This window comes from Schistocerca nitens, chromosome 3 (assembly GCF_023898315.1).
Source record: "Schistocerca nitens isolate TAMUIC-IGC-003100 chromosome 3, iqSchNite1.1, whole genome shotgun sequence".
Taxonomy (NCBI): domain Eukaryota; kingdom Metazoa; phylum Arthropoda; class Insecta; order Orthoptera; family Acrididae; genus Schistocerca; species Schistocerca nitens.
The window spans coordinates 663580444-663597640 of NC_064616.1; the positions used below are offsets into that span (position 1 = coordinate 663580444).

General features: G+C 36.8%; 1 protein-coding gene across 3 annotated transcripts in view; it reads left to right on the plus strand.

Annotated features, from left to right (window-relative positions):
* The window catches only part of LOC126249700 (spindle assembly abnormal protein 6 homolog), a 256468-nt gene extending 240214 nt beyond the window's left edge, over nucleotides 1–16254 (plus strand). For all 3 annotated transcript variants that reach the window (XM_049951376.1, XM_049951377.1, XM_049951378.1), the window contains one exon: nucleotides 15842–16254. In XM_049951376.1, coding sequence (XP_049807333.1) covers nucleotides 15842–15977 — 136 coding nt within the window. In that variant the 3' untranslated portion in view covers nucleotides 15978–16254. The remainder of the gene's footprint in view (nucleotides 1–15841) is intronic.
* The last annotated feature ends 943 nt before the right edge of the window (nucleotides 16255–17197 follow it).

Here is a 17197-nt window from a genome sequence, read left to right on the forward strand (position 1 = left end):
CGCTTACAAAATGTATTTTCATTGCTTCATGGAGGGAAGGAAGATTCTGTTTAATGTCCCATTGATGTCAAGGTCATTAAGGACAGAGCACAAGCTCAGATCTTGGATTGTGTGGATGAGGAAATCAGCTGTGCCCTTTCAAAGGAACCATCCTAGCATTTGCCAGGAGTGATTTAAGGAAATCACAGAAAACCTAAATCTGGATGGCTGAACGCAGGTTTGAACCATCGTCCTCCCGAATGCGAGTAAAATGCACTAACCACTGCGCCATCTCACTCAGTTTCATTGTTTCAAGTCACTTAACACATATAGCCACCTAAAAACTGATGTCTATAACTTTTGTACAGAGTGAAAGCAGAAGTTAAAAAATGATCCTAAAGACACCTATCAAACAGTGTGTTTGCAGCACCAATTCAAAGTTGATCAGTATAACAGAACACAAGAAGATATGTTAAAGCAAAGTAAGAATGATCATACTTGTGTTGTTGTTGAATTTGACTATGGTAAAAATTTGCCAGTTCCGAAATTAAATGTGCCAATGCTGTTTTACAAATGCCTCCTCTGAGGATACATTTTTAATGATCACATTGATAACAATGGATTGTCCTGCATGTACAGATTTATGGAAGGGTAAGCCAAGAAAGAACCTGACTCTGTTATTTTATTTCTGTTTGACTGCTTAATGAATGAGATGACCAGTAATATAAGCTCAATAATTTTCCTATCCAATGCGTGTGGGGGTTGGAACACAAAAATTTACATGGTGCAGTTTGGCATGTGGTTCACCAGAAATTTTAATTTAGACATTGACCACATTTTTCCAGTCTGAGGACATTCATTCAATCAATGCGACCGAAATTTTGGCCGTCTTAAATCTGTCTTGTAAAAAAAAAAAACTTATCTGGAGGTCATGGTTGAATGTCATATTAACCTATCGCTTTTTGATTTTGTAATAGATCATGACATTATAAAGAATTGGGCAGAAATGTTGAAGCCTGTATTCAGGGCAAAAACAAGAAGAAAGAAAAATATATTCCAGATTCAGAAATATGTCCAAATTAAATACACAAAGGTTGGTTCTTAGCTGTGTTCTACAACTTATACTGAGATTACATACAATTCCAAATATGGTTGACAAGGAATCCAAACTTGAATCAGGCCCCAGTGGCATTAAATCAGAGAAAGTGACAGATGTTACAGATCTTCTTGTCTTCATGTCACCTGCAGACAGGAATTGCCTTGAATGAATGTTTTAGAAGAAATTGTAAATGTGTTTTGAGCCCATAAGTTTCATGTGAATTTATTTATTTTCCTACACCTCCTGTATGCCATTTTACTATTATTTTTTTCATATTTTGTGCAGAGCATTTTATGTTCTTTGGAAAGAGGCTAGTTAAGTACAAAAACTAAATTATGTTTCAATATGTTGAAATATATATGTATCGTAAGAATGTGTTAAGTCATACTTTCTGGAGGTGTTCATTTTATCAGCACTTACTTCAGTTTGATCTTTGTTATTAAATCCTAAATGTCTTCTTACCAGTTGCAGAAAAACAGTTCATAGCTTTTGTTCGGCACTTGGCCTGAACATAACAACACCTCTGTCTTTAGAATGACAACAAAAAGACTAATTTGGATTCCACCCCAAACTAATAGTGTAATTCAGCCCCTAGGTAAAGAAAATGTTAGTTTTCATCATCCAGCACTTCTCTTTACATTTTCCTGATGACTGCAGGGAATAAATACGGAAACGTTACAGTGTTAGTAAAATATACAATGTGCAAAAGATTATCTTAAGAACTGTGCTACAAAAATGTTATAAAATATTTCATGTTCACAAATTAAAGCCCCAGTTGATGGAAGATGTCTGCCATGTAACATCATATACTCTCTTGTCTTTTTTCCCCTCTGCTAGTAATTCGTGTAACAATTACATCTGCAACAGTTCAGCTGTCAATATGAAGTGCAAGTTTTTCAAAAAACTAATGATCTGAGACAGTTTTGGTATGATTTAAGTGCTTAAAATTTGCATGTTTGCACTTTGTACTTCATGCTACATGACATAACATTCTCTTCGTTATGGGTAATCTATGCATGTGTCTGCTAGGCAGGAAGGGCTGTACAAACCACTGTTACAAGTGGTTGTTCGTGTGACAAGAACGAGTAAATTCATCATTTTTAAAAAGTACTTGCAGTTTGTCTTAGCAGCTAAAAATTTGATAGTCATTTCTTTTGGTGTATTATTCTAGTGTGAAAAATTTCAGGGTAGGGTTCAACATGTTGTATTCAACTTTGTAAATTTGATGAAGAGGGGAAATTCAACAAATTATAGCAACCACATGATGAAGTGAGAATGATTTTTTAAAGGTAATGCATCTACTTGGCTTCAGTTTGACATTTATTTCTACACTCATTAAAACAGTTACGTGGGCAAAGTGCCTCAATCCAGACACACACATACAGTGCTGGTGTAAATGGCATAAATAAATGTGCAAGGCTACATCTTTTAAAAATCCATGTCCAGTTTTAAATTGATTCAGACACACATTTCAAGCCCTGTGATTCACCTGTGTTAGTTAGTTAGTTAGTTAGTTATGTGTTCCATTGATCAATAGCACGGAAAAATCATTATGATGTGAACGTTTCAAATGCGCACAGGAAACAAGTTTTTTTACATTATAGTGTTATACCTACATATTTCTATTATCTATCCCATCCCCTTAAATGGCACAAAACCCATATATTATATCTCCAGATTTATTTGCTCATATTCAGGAATTCATCTATGGTATAGAAGGAGTTGTAAAGAAGATATGATTTCAGTTTGTTTTTGAAACTATTACTGCTGTCTGTCAGACATTTTATTTCATCTGGTAATTTATCAAAAAGTTTTATAGCAGCATATTTTACCCCTTTCTGTGCCAAAGATAGGTTAAGTAAAGGATAGTGTAGGTCTTTCTTTTTTCTGCTATTGTAATCATGAATGTCGCTGTTGATTTTAAACTGGTCCATGTTGTTGAGAAAAAATTTCATTACTGATTAAAGGTACTGTGAAGCAGTTGTAAGAATTCCTATCATTTTAAACAGATGCCTACAAGATGTGCGACTATCAGCTCCACACATTATTCTAACTACTTTATTTTGGGCAGTGAATACCTTTTGGCTAAGTGTTGAGTTGCCCCAGAATATTATTCGGTATGACATCAGAGAGTGGAAGTATGCGAAGTATGTTAGCTTACTAATTTCTACACCCTCAAAATTAGCAATTATTCTGATTGCAAAAGTTGCTGTACCTAGTCACTTTAGGAGATCCAAAATATGACTTTCCCAATTAAGATTCTAATCTATTTGTACACCCAAAACTTAGTATGCTCTACCCTGGCTACTGACTTCTTTTGCTGTATTATATTTATTGAAGGAATTATACTTTTTGCAGCAGAAAATTGGATGTACTGTGTTTTTTTTCAAAGTTCAAAGCAAACAGTGTCGGTTCAGCATCTTGTTTCACATAAGAAGGGAGCTCATTCACATATATCAAGAACAAGAGGGGACTCATGATTGAACCTTGTGTAACACCTAATGTAATTTCACCCTAGTTGGATGAAGTGGCAAACTCCTTTGAATCACTTGAAGCATATAAAGAGACTTTTTGCTTCCTGTTCTGTAGATATGACTTAAACCACTCACATGTTGCTCCATTTATACCATAAAATTGTAATTTCTCGAACATAATGTCATGGTTCACACAATCAAATGCTTAGGATAAGTCACAGAATATTCCTACTGGTGACATTTTACTATTTAATGACTCAATCATGTAGACAGTGAAATTGTATATTGCTGTCTCAGTGGAACAGCATTTCTGAAACCACTCTTGAGTACATTACTTTCTCAAAGATTTTTGAAAACACTGTAAGCAAGGATACTGGCCGGTAATTATTGACATCTATGGTTTCCCCCTTTTTGTAGAGAGGCCTGACAATAGCATATTTTAACCTGTCTGGAAAAATACCCTGAGTCAGTGATGCATTACATATGTGACTCAAAACATCAGCTGTAATTGCTCCACATTGTTTTAATAACTTGTTAGAGATGTCATCTACTCCAACAGAACATTTATTTTTCAAAGATTTAATAATTTTTCCTTATTTCACAGGAGGTTGTTAGGTGAAACTTAATGGGACTAAAACTTTTCAAAACTGACTCTTCCATGTGCTGCCTGGCTTTTTCTTTTGAACTATTCTCACCAATTTTTTCTCGTAGACTTAAGAAGTGATTGTTAAATACATTGGCTACCTGTGTACTGTTGGTTAAGATGGTCTCAATCTCTTTAACAGTAGTACTACCTACCCCAGTGGTTACTTTTCCTGTCTCCCTTCTAACAACATTCCATCTTGATTTTATTTTATTGCTGGAGTTGTTAATTTCTTCTCTAACATACATATTTCTTGATTTCCTTACAACTTTTCTCAGTATATTGCAATAATTTTTATAGTGTAAAACTATTTCTGGATCTTTACTAGTTCTTGCTGTCTCATACAGTTTTCTTTTTCTTTCTGAAGATACTTTAATACTCGTAGTAATCCAAGGTTTCTTTGAAAAGTTTGTGGTGTTACATTTAGTAATTTTCTTTAGAAAACAATGTTCAAAAAGGGATTTATCAAGACATATGCTGCATTTATTAGCATTTGGCTCATTATGTACATCTTCCCAGTTTAATTTCCTAAACTTTCTCTGAAGTGATCTATAGATACCGGATTGAGCACCCTCACACTTTTACTTAATGGTTTATGTGGTGTACACCTTGTTAGGTTTTGTAAGTTTATCAGTTGTGCATCATGGTCTGATAATCCATTTACCACAGGGAAATTATGTGTTTGTTCAACATCCTCTTGCTGTGCAAATACATTATCTGTTAGAGTACTACTGTCCTGACCTATACGTGTAGGGAAACTGATCACTGATTCTAAGTTATATGTCCTTAACAACACTTCTAGTTCACTTTTCCTATCAGAATTGCTTAGAAAGTTAACATAGAAATCACCACAGATTAATAACTTCTTCTTTTTGTCTGACAGACAGCATAATAGGGAGTCAAACTTTTTTATGAATAGCTCCCAATCTCCAAGTGGAGACCTGTACACTGTTGCTAATATCAACACAACATTATCTAACGGAAGTTCACATGCACAAACCTTGAAGTGCTGATCAACACACAATTTGCTTACTTCAACAGTTCTGTATTTATACCCTTGTTTTATGAAAATGGCATCTCCTCCTTTATCAATACTAGATCTACAAGTGTAAGATGCTAAATTATACCCATTTATACTGACATTTTCCATCCCCACAGTTACAGGGTGCTCAGACAGACAAAGTATATCAATCTCATTCTTATTTTTGAGATCATATAAACACATTATCTGCTCACCTACTTAATTTTTTATTTCCCTGATATTTTGGTGAAGTAAGTTGATACTGCCGTTAGCTTTATCCCTATTTGCTGTGCATGATGTTTCTTTTCTTCTATTTTCCTTGGTTGTTGTCCGTCTGGAATTTGGCTTTAACCTAAAAAACCTGTCTGTCTGGTCCCAATAACCACAGGGATCACCCCTTGTATGACTGTGGCCCCCCTTACAGTATCTGCTAATAGGGAAGCTAACTTATCTTTCCCCTTCCTATTAAGGTGCAGGCCATGTGTAGTGTAACCCCACCTACCAATAACATCAACCGGAACAATACTTGTGTGAGATTTTGCTGGTGTGTGGAGCATCCCGTTCAGCTCAGTGTTATCACGCCTTACAGCAGTGTTTATCCAGGGCCGATCATGGCACTGAAAGACCTCCACAAACCCCACATTCGTGTGCCCAGTTTATGCTGCTCTTTTATCCAGGTCACTCCTAATACTATATCTTTGATTCATAGCCAGGCTGTTTCCTGCTCCCCCAACTATAATTATTTTATCTTCCTTCTCAAAGTCCATGCATAGCTGACCTAAGGTTTCTGTAACCTGGCTAAGGCTAGCACTTGGTTTCACAAAACTTGTGACCTATGCTTCAGGAGTTACACGAGTTCCAAGGAGGATGGCCTGTGTTATGAAATTGCGCAGGGTGGAGTTGTTATGGTTGTCAGTGAATTAAGAGTACTCACCCATCACCCTTAGCACTACAATGATTGAAAACAGGAAGTGTCTCCTCAATATGACTGTAGAGTAGGTACCTGAGCAATCTACCCCTTTCACCCACCCACCCACCCACTCTGTCCCCCCCCCCCCCCCCCCACTCGTTTGTCACAACCACGATGAATGATGAAGGCAAGGTGAAACCTCTCTGAAAAATTCAATTTAAATGGTTACAGTATTTGCATAAATTTGAGGTTAAGGTGCTAATACAGGCAAAACCTATCTGCATAAGCCTACAAGACATACTTTTTAAGCCCCCTGATTCACCTGTGCTGAAGGGTTACAGAAAGGGTGGTCTCAGTGGTGAAATCATGAAGGATGAATTGCTATGGTTGCCAGTGAACGAAGAATGCTCACCAACCACCTTCAACACTACACTACAAACTATAGCTGTATAATTTCATGTTCCACACATAGTAAGTGTGATATTTCGAATCCCCTCACTCCTCACAAACGTGTTGACAGTCAGTTTCTCAGAGACTTCATTCAAGAACATCCCTGGCCATTTCTCCTTGAAGATGTCTGTGCACACAGTGGGCTATACATCTCCTCCAACATTGGCCTATGTGGTCAAGTTTCAGAGGATCTGCTTTCACATCTCATTGTGACCCTTCGCCACCATAAAACTCACAATATGCTCATAAGCCTCAGTTGTTGCTGTGGTATAGGTAATTGGTAAATTACTTGCATTCCAGTGAGCATTTCCATGTGTGAATCCTTCCTGTACAGAAAGTAATATGCAAGCCATAGCCACAAAAATGGATGCAAGACAGGATCCATGAGCGTGTGGACAATGCGACAGAGATCTTTCATAATCTGATGTTGGTGCCCGTTGCAGAATCTGACTCATTTTAGGAGATAATCTTTTCAGTAGTGGAATAGCTATTGCTAATGTGCATTGAGGAACAGGTGGATGACACAGTGAAGGTTTAGAAATAGCCAATCTGCAGGAAATGTAACAGTATTTCATACAGCTGTAGAGAGAGAGAGAGAGAGAGAGAGAGAGAGAGAGAGAGAGAGAGAGAGAGAGAGATTTTTGAAAAAAGTTAAGAAATCGTTACACTACCTCAACAAAAGTATGATATTCAATTAAGCTGATTTTTGGAAGAGAATAAATAAATCATCTTCCTGATATATTGGTTAATAACATCATAGTTACCCCTCCAGAAAATATAACTCATTCAAAGGCAGAACAACTCTTGTAAGTTCCGCCCAGCCAGCATCTCACATTTGATCTGTATTGTGAAGCTGCAAAGGGTTACAGGTTGAAGTGAATGTTAAACAACACAGAGGTTTTACAAGCGGTTGTAATGTGGGAGCTGGAATAGATAAGTGAATATGGAATAGAAAAGCAACTACAGTCTCTTATTAGTGGATAGGTATCAGGACCAGAGGAGATATCAGTAACACTCTCAGAGATCATGTGAAAGAACTTGCTCCGCTTCTGGCAGCTGTTTGTCATAGGTCACGGGAGCAACAAAGGGTACCTAGCTACTGGATAACAACTCGGATCATTCCCATTTTCAAGAATGTTTATAGGATGGATATACATAATTATAGCCCTATATTTCTGTCATCAATCTGTTGTAGAGTGATGGAGCATGTTTTATGCTTATGTATTACAATACTTCTGGAGAATGAAAATCTCCTCTATAAAAACCAACATGGATTTCACAAACAGAGCTTATAAAACTCTGCTCGCTCTGTTCCTCCACGAGATCCACAGTGATGGATGCCATGTTCCATAAATTCAGGACAGCATTTAATACAGCCCTGCACTGTTGTTTAATGAAAAAATATGAGTTTTCCAAGTACTGGATGTAATTTCTCACTGGAGTCAAGGCTTTCTTGCAGCTAGAACACAAAATGTTGCTCTTAATAGACCAAAATGGACAGATGTAAAGATAAATTCAGAAGTACCCTTATGAAATGTGATAGGACCATTAATGTTTACAATATACATAAATTATTTAGCAGATAACATTGGAAGTTCCACTAGGCTGTTTGCAGATGATGCACTTGTCTATAAGAAGGTAACTACATCAGAAGATTGTCGGTAACTGCAGGAAGACCAGCAGAGGATTGATGAATGATGCAGTGATAGACAGTTGACCATAGGAATGGGGGGGGGGGGGGAGATCAGATAGTGATACCAGAAGTAAACTCTGCCCCACACCATCAGGTGGCTTGCAGAATGTTGGTTTAGGTGTAGATTAGCTCTGTCAGTGATACAAGAGACCTTGCCTGGCGGCAGATAAGAGTATGCAGCCCTTCACATGCTGTCCTTCCCCACCAAACACTGTTTTCATAAGTGTGTCACTGATGTACAGTGTTCATGGAATTTTAACTAGTTCTGAAAAGTTGTCGTAAATTAATAAGGGATGTCTATAGTGATACATGTATGCATCACAGGTGCAGGGAATTTTTCCAGACTGATGAAAATATGCAACTGTTAAATATCTTTGTAATAGAGGTAATAAGCAGCTCTTAAATAATCATCATCCAGTTTACGTAATGACGTCTGTTTCTGAAATATATGAAAAAGTAATGTACTAAAGTGTAGCCCCACGTTTAGTAGGAACAATTTACTTAGCACATCGTTCTACTGTCACTCACCAAATATTACAAGCCTTAAACCATAATTTTTTGTGATCTTTGTAAGATCTGTAATTGCTGAGAACATGTTACTATCTTTGAGAAAGTTAAGTTTTATGGAATTGATGGCTTTACACACAACTGATTCAAACCATACTTAACAAAGATAATGCAAAAGGTTGTGCTGAACAACTCAAATAATGTTGGAAAGGTAGCAAATTTTAGTGACGTGGTAGAAATTACAAAGGGAGTCCCACAGGGTTCCATTTTGGGTCCACTCCTATTCAATTTTTGGTTGTACATATTGATGGAAACATGAACTGGAAGAAGTACATTACTGAACTGCTCGAACAGTTAAGTCCAGTTACTTTTGCTCTTCATATAATTTCTAATTTTAGAAACAAATGAATCAACCTCCTGACATATTTTCATATTTCTCATGGAATAATGTTCTGGAGTAACTTAGCACTTAGGAAGAATGTATCAATTGCACAAAAGTAAGCAGTAAGAATAATATGCAGTGTTCATCGACAAATGTTATGTAGGTACCTCTTCAAGGAGATAGACCTTTTAACTGCACCATCACAATACATATATTGATGGGAAAAAATTCATCATAAATAATCCACCACAATTTAAGAAGAATAGTGATGTCCATACCTACAACACTACAGAAAAGAATCACTTTTATTACCTATTAATAAAGTTGTCAGTGGTTCAGAAAGGAGTTCTGTATGCAGTAACAAAAATGTTTTATCTGTTGTCCAATGACATAAAATGCTTTCCAGGTAGCAAAGCAAGTTTTAAACCTAACATAAAATAATTTATCCTGGACAACTCCTTCTATTCCATGGACAGATTTCTGTTTAAAAACTTGAAGCCTTTAAATAAAAATAAAAAAATGCCCTAGCTTGAAGTGTAGTGGCATGGGTAGGACTAACAAATGTGTTGATTAATGTTAATACTAAATGTGTGTAGATATCCTGTAAACTGCCTCATCCCTCATCACTTAATAAATGAATCATTCAAATGATCTATGGAACATGTAACTAAATATAACTAAGATTTTTAAAAAGATAGTGTACTCCAGAGTAGATGTGAACCTGCATAATAATGGTTTACTTAATTCAATCACAATTTGGATGTCAGAATGGCTGCTGTGCTTTGTTGAGTCATTGAGCTAATAATAAAAATTTTAAATGTAAAATATCTCCAATTGGGATCTTTAGTGACTTAAAAAAGTCATTGCATTAGTTCTGTAGTAATATCCAGTTAAATAAATTATGTTTTTATAATCAGTGTTAGGTCAAATTCACCCATCAAGAAACCATAAAAGAAATTTGGAGCTTGACAGTAAGTGTCAGTATATGTTGTCAATGAAAAAGGCATGACATAAACATGCAAGAAAGTTTGAAATGACTGGAGTGATTGTTCTTGAGGATGTGGATTTATCATGGCATGGTATTTTAGATTTTGCAAGGTGTGATGCATGATGCATGTGTAGCTAAAGCAAATAGAGATTCTGTACTGATGATAAACATACCTTTTTTGTTTCCACTGTCCAGAAAACATAAACTTTTCAGGCCACAATGGACATATGGACACCTTCACTCACATTCTGAGTGTCAAAATGTATTTTGTATGGATGACTGTTACTTGACTCTATCTTACAGTGATGGCCTTGTGTGTTAGAAGCTACTGTGGTGACTACAGTCTGGCAGCCTGCATTGATGAACCATATAGTGGACAGATGCAGAATGTTGATGTACTGGACTGCGATGTATGGATACAACCCCCATTGTTGACTCATTAATACTGTGGGCTGGCTGAGCAGCAAAATTAATATTATTGAGGAAAAAGACCTTGTTTCACAAAGCGCCAAGCATCCAGCGCCCATTGGTCTATCGATTACTCATATGATTTTGAACGCATCCCTGTTGGTTTTTGAACATCTTTGATCAAATTCTAAGTTTATTTCTGAATGAATCGTAAGTTGATTTTTAAATGCGTGCATAGTGTACATGATGTCTCTGCCAGGGGAATCCCCGTCGCATCTAGAAATAAACTTTCCTGCAGATGAAAGGGGACTGGTCTATACAACCTGAGCGGAATAAAGCCGAAAGGGTGAATGACAATCGCTGTTTATGTGGTTGACTGGGTTTGCAAATGATCAGCGCTGTTATAACTATTAGCGAATTCCATACATTCTGACTACCATAGTAGAAAAAACAACTAACAATCCTCGGCTAGAAGCCGCTCAAGTTCCATTCTGGGAGTAGCGTGGAAAACGCGTTGTACGTACACGTAATGACGCCTAACCGGAGAATAAATGCGGGATAACTAAACCGGCGATTGTGGCGGAGTTAGTGAAGTTAACCAGAGAATAAATGTTGACACTGGCAGGAATAGTTACAGAATTATTGATGACAAGATTGTTTGTTAGAACGTGGAAGGAGAATAAACGAGGACTCGCACAAATCACGGAAGAATATGACGATTCCAAATTTATATAAAATTTTCGTACAACTACTTTTAGATCTCATGCTTCAGAAGCTAGAGTGTATGAATGAAATGTGAAACTATTTCCTAACAAAACTTTTTGCTTGTAGTAGGGCCTAATAGGCATTTGATATTGGTACTTCGTGAATTATATTCTGTCGTGTTATAAAAATGACCATTTGTGCCAAAAAAGTCTCGTTTATTTGGTGTGTGTAACAATTACTGCAATATTAGGCAGGCCTATTTCATTTTATCTAGCAGACAGTGACAAAATGCACGTAATCAGATCGAGAAACCACACCAGTCTTAGGTGCCATTTGTATTAACAGCTTTTCTAGTATTAGACAACGACATTTCGTTTTTTGATATAGCAAATCGTTGACGAACTTTGATGAGGTAATAGATTCTTTCCCAGAAAGGAAAGTACGCCATATAAAGCTGTGGCAAGATGAGAGACGAAAAAAAGCTAGGACTTAAGGACTGAAGAAATGTGTACTGTCTTGCTTGTCTCTTGTCTTTACTTGTTTTATGTATCATATATTTATTTGTTTTATGTATCATATATTTAATTTTATGCCACACACAACAGCTAATAGGCAGTAAAGACTGCAAATTTTCTGAAGAGTTCTTGTTCTGCCGGTTACAAATAATCCCATCCAGTATTAATTGCGAGATTTTTTTAAGAGGGGCAGGATGTCAAACTGGCCGATTGGGAGCAGGAGAGATACTACAGGACATTTTAATTTCCACTGGCATGAATATAATTTGATTGCACCCATTACAAAATATTACACGTTTGAATTCCACAGAGCAAAATACAGAGACGTGCGAAGGAAGAATGCTGTGTGAAGAGGCTTGGCACTGCACTTCGGCACACTTTAAGACCAAATAACACGTCTTATGTTCCCTCGAACATATGTGTTTTATGTATCAGACTCTTCAGAAAGATGTGTGCTACAAAATGAAGATAGTTATGAAAAGTCGATTTTTGTAATTTTTGGCATCCTACTTCATAGTCTCGATGGAGGGGGAGCGCCACTATCTAATGTTGTCCCGTTTCGGAAATATCGTAGATCCGGACCTGATGCACAGAGCAGTCTGAGTTGTAGTGGGGAGGTGGTAGTCTCCACGTGATGTACGTTAAGTGATTTTGTTGTTTCCTCTTCGTTTATTGCTCTCATGTCAGATTAAAACAAAACGGATTTCTGTGGCTGGGAGCTATCAAGTGAATTAAAATACATTCACATAATTACGAAAGGCTAAAATATATTATTAGTTTCAGATTTTGTTTCGTTTCCGCCTTTCTGACCGTCAAGCGTTAATTGCCTTGCAGAACAATAAAGTTATTTTTGTCGCTTTGTTGCAGAAATTTGGCTGTTATTTATCTTTTCTGCTGAGGCCAATTTATTTGAAACGAAGTGTTTAATTCCACACTGTTGGCTAGTTTCAACTGTTCACTGCATTTAAAGTTCACGTTTTCATTCTTCTAGCATATATGGTATTATGCCATAATAAAGAACCAAACATGAGATAATACGGTACTGGTACTCCAAGAAAATTTACATCTGAATTTGACATTCGAATGTGCACTTTAAGCCAAATTATGCATTTTAGTATGGTTCACAAAAATCTCATGGTTCACAAAAATCTCATGGTTCACAAAAATCTCATGGTTCACAAAAATCTCATGCTCATGGAGTATCCTCTAATGTCTTGTTTCTTTTATGACATAATGTAAGATCTATTAATGTTTTAAACATACGAATGTGCGGGCTTTCTGCGTCATTGTAGCTGCGCAAGCACGGCCACACCTGTCGTCTGGTGCAACTGTTGAAACAAATCTATTTCTAACAGGTCGCGGGAAAATATTCTGAATGGTTGTTTGAAAACCGTTATTTTCAAGTAAAGTAAATTTCTTTTTACGCAAAATGAACTCTGTGCATGACTATCCGATGAATTTCTTAAATCACAGAGCATTTGACTCTCATTCAAAAATCAAATCTTTGAGGAACGACCATTTAGAATATTTTCGAGCCCAGAAGATCAGACATTTGTGTTGTTAAAATTTTACTGGCACATTTGTGTGATGTAACACGCGCAAAAAAAGATCAACATTATTTGTGAATGCTTAGCTTCTCTTGCAGCTTATTAATCTTAGATGCCAACATTATACGTGAAAGCTTTTCTTTTCTTGTAGCAACACTATGTATAGTAATTTAAACCATTACCTTTTCCTATTTGTCTGTTTGCGCTACTTAACACTGATATTGCTCTTGGCTGACTACTTCACGTGTCCTATGCTCTGGATATCCGCTGTCATCGGTTCATGGCGAGATCGCTTGACTTGAGCTACAACTGGCTTATAAAAGTGCATCGCTATTTCGATTTCAATCCTTCAGAAAGTAACATGCGGTGTTGGTGGAATTCGAATTTATATTTTCGTAATACGAAAATATGCAATGTACATGTTGCTGAACATCAGACATCATTCCAAAACTTGTTTTTCCCCTGAGTTTCGTTTTCTAAAGTGCCGGGAAATTCTACGCTGGTGTATAAAACCACAACCATTGAAAGGATTGATAAGTTTTACAGTTCTGAGGAAAAGTATACTGTTACTTAACACGGAAAAAGTGTATTTTCATCCGGGAGAAAGTGTATTTTTAACTGGGAAATCCGGGAAAATGCCGGGATTTTTTTTTTCTTCGGCTACGTATACACCCTGTAATTGTATACCAGATTTACATCCGAGGTTACAAATGTTGCTCAATGTGAAGACCATCTGCATCCACAACAGCCTGGAATCCCACTAGATATATCGTGACACAGCTCATGCACTGCTTGAAGATGACACATTGCATCCAGTGTTCAATAGTAACTTCTTCAACAATTTATGGCATAGTTGGTTGTGGGCCTCTCACAGGAGCAATTCCCAAATTGCCAGTTAATTCTAACTTCAATCATCATCTTCAACACTAGTGCAGAAAGGGGTCCTCTTCATATCCTTTTAATGTGTTATTACTTGGGAAGAACAGCAGAACTATTGCTGCTATTTTGATAAAATAGTCTTATCGGTAAAGCCCTGCTCACCTTGTCCAGGCCCATGTTGACTGACTGCAGCTGTAGTGCACACTGATGCTTGCATTTCAACCCTACATCGCTGTGCCAGTACTGGCACTTAACAGCAAGTCATGACACTAACACTATGAACAATGCAAATCCTGCAGCACATAATCCAAACATCATTTCTGTGACAATGACATTGGGTACCCATACAGTAAACAGTTTTCAATCTACATTGGCTCAAACAGCCAAAGTTTGGTTACAGCCAACCTGTATTTCAAATTAATTTTGTGTTTCCTGAAATTATCTACAGCTGTTGTTTACGATCAATGTGACAGTACATATCTAAAAAGGAGGAAAGAATTAATGTTAAGATTTATAAACAAAATTTGAACAGTTTTATCCACTGCCTGTGATTCTTTTCTTAGTACACATTTGTCTTCCTTTTGAAAAGATATGCTCACAGGGCACTGACATAGCTGGGGTACATCATATTTTCAGAACCAATTGCTGAATCATTGGATGCACCAGTTATCTGCACTGCCCCAAGTGGAATTACTTCTAGGAAAATAAACCTTGATCAATATTTGCCTAATTTGACAATTGCCGCAGATACCAGGTCGCGAATATATTGGAGCTGACTGTTGATATCGTCGAACACCTCCCTAATTGAAGAATTTCAACCCTTTACGGCGATAATTGATTGGTGATTCGTGGTTCCATTTTTTCTTTCCCCCCTTCACCACCAAGTTGGCTTAAGCCAAATCAACTCTTATTGAAAAACATAACAGTGCTATTGACCACATCAACAGTTCTCTGTACTGACAGATTTAAAGAATGTACTATAAGATTTAAAGAATGTACTATAAGATTTAAAGAATGTACAAAATATGGGGCATGTAGAAGATTCAAAAATGCTGCAGCTGATTTTATGTTGGAAGCATTGTCCTTTGTTATGACAGTGATTTGCAGCTTGACATTATATTTGTTGATAACGGCCTTTACCCGATTCGAAGTATTTTTGTGGTGTGCCTTTCTTCTGAATGAAAGCACTGTAGAAGTTGACTTTGAATCTTCTCAACTATAAGATCTGCTGCAATTGCATAGAAACTGTTATTATATACAGTTGTCCACTGGTTGCTGCCTTTACTGCAGTCAGATCATTTTTAATTTTATCAAATAACTATGCATTAGAAAGTTCAATAACATTCTTCTAATTTGTAACATATAATCTGAGTAAAGCATATTTATGATTTTTTTCAATGTTGTGAAAATAATGTTGTAATTTTATTGAATGTGATTGGAATTATGACAGTGAGAGAATTATTTATTGGTTGTTGCAAACAAACATCAGGTAGGATGAGGGCACCACAAAAGAAAATAACTTAGTATCTAGTTCAGAACCAAATGACACTGGCAGGCTGGATACAGCGTATGTCATGCATAAGAGTGTTTCATGTGCTACAATTAATTAGGTGAGATATTTATATGTTCCCATGTCCATAGGGCTCCGCCAGCACCCCACATCGCATCTATTACAACATTGTCTTCTACACAACCAAGTGCAATTGGGTCAGCAGCAACAGCAGCAGCAGTCACAGCTTCTTCATATTTTTCAAAGAAGAAAAGTGATTCCACTTAAGTCAAAAATTCTTTGCACATAAAAAAAACTAGTACCTGTCTGTTTCAGATCTGTGATATTTTACTGTTTTTGTTAAGTAGTAATGAATTCTAACAACATTACTTTGTTCCATACTCATGATTGTGCTAATTGATTATATAATGTATTATGTGTGTGGGCACATGCAGTGTGTGTGTGTGTGTGTGTGTGTGAGTGTGTGTGTGTGTGTGTGAGAGAGAGAGAGAGAGAGAGAGAGAGAGAGAGAGAGATTACATACATGCAGCACAATTTTATCCTGTATGGGCTATAATTTTTTGTACAATAAACTTAAGTCATAAAGCAAAATATTTCTTTCTTATTCAAAACTGATATATGCATTTTAAAGCAATAACAACATGTCACAAATACTACTTCTAAGAAAACTTCTCTATAGTTCGCTAATCATTTGTCTAACGTAGGCATTCACAAGTGCTGTTAAGCTATTTCTAATTACCATGACGTGCATTGGTTATCGTACATCTGGTTTTGGTATGCCATAAATTTGATATCATTTTTTGACTTCTTTTTCTCTATCTCTGTAATCCACAGTGCACTTACAATGTATGGCAGAGGGTTTTTGTTTATTTCATTTATACAAATTTTCTGTTGATTCTTTTACGCATGTGAGGTACTAGCACGTCGAACGAGCCAAAATACAAATTACATAGAATATATAACAATGGCTGTCAGGAAAAGTACTGATAATATACAGAAATAGTTGCAGAGAAAATAAAAACGTAAAATTTGAACAAAAACAAAAGTAAAGTGAAGAAAAAGACGTCAAAATAGGAATAGTACAAGAATTAACAGATGTACAATGATACACACACACACAAACAAACAAAAAAATACAGGAAGGAAATTTCTGACAGAATGAAAATAATTTGGAATAGAGGAGACTACTCACTGTATACCAAAAGTGTTTAGTTATCATCAGGCACCCAAAAAAGAGAAATAAAGCTTTATTAGCTTTCAGCCAGGCAGGTGGACTGGTACAGTGGTTGTGTCAGATGGGTTGGGTAGAGGGAGATAGCTGCAGAAAGCAGGAAGTGGTGTTGGGAATGGGTAGTTACTGACTCAGAGGGTGGTTTGCAGACTAGCAGTGCCAGGGGTGAGGGGTGGCAGGTGCACAGGTTAGGCATTTGGCGCACAGGTACCAGAGCTAGTGAGAAGCAGCACAGTAGCAAATGATGTGCAGGCAT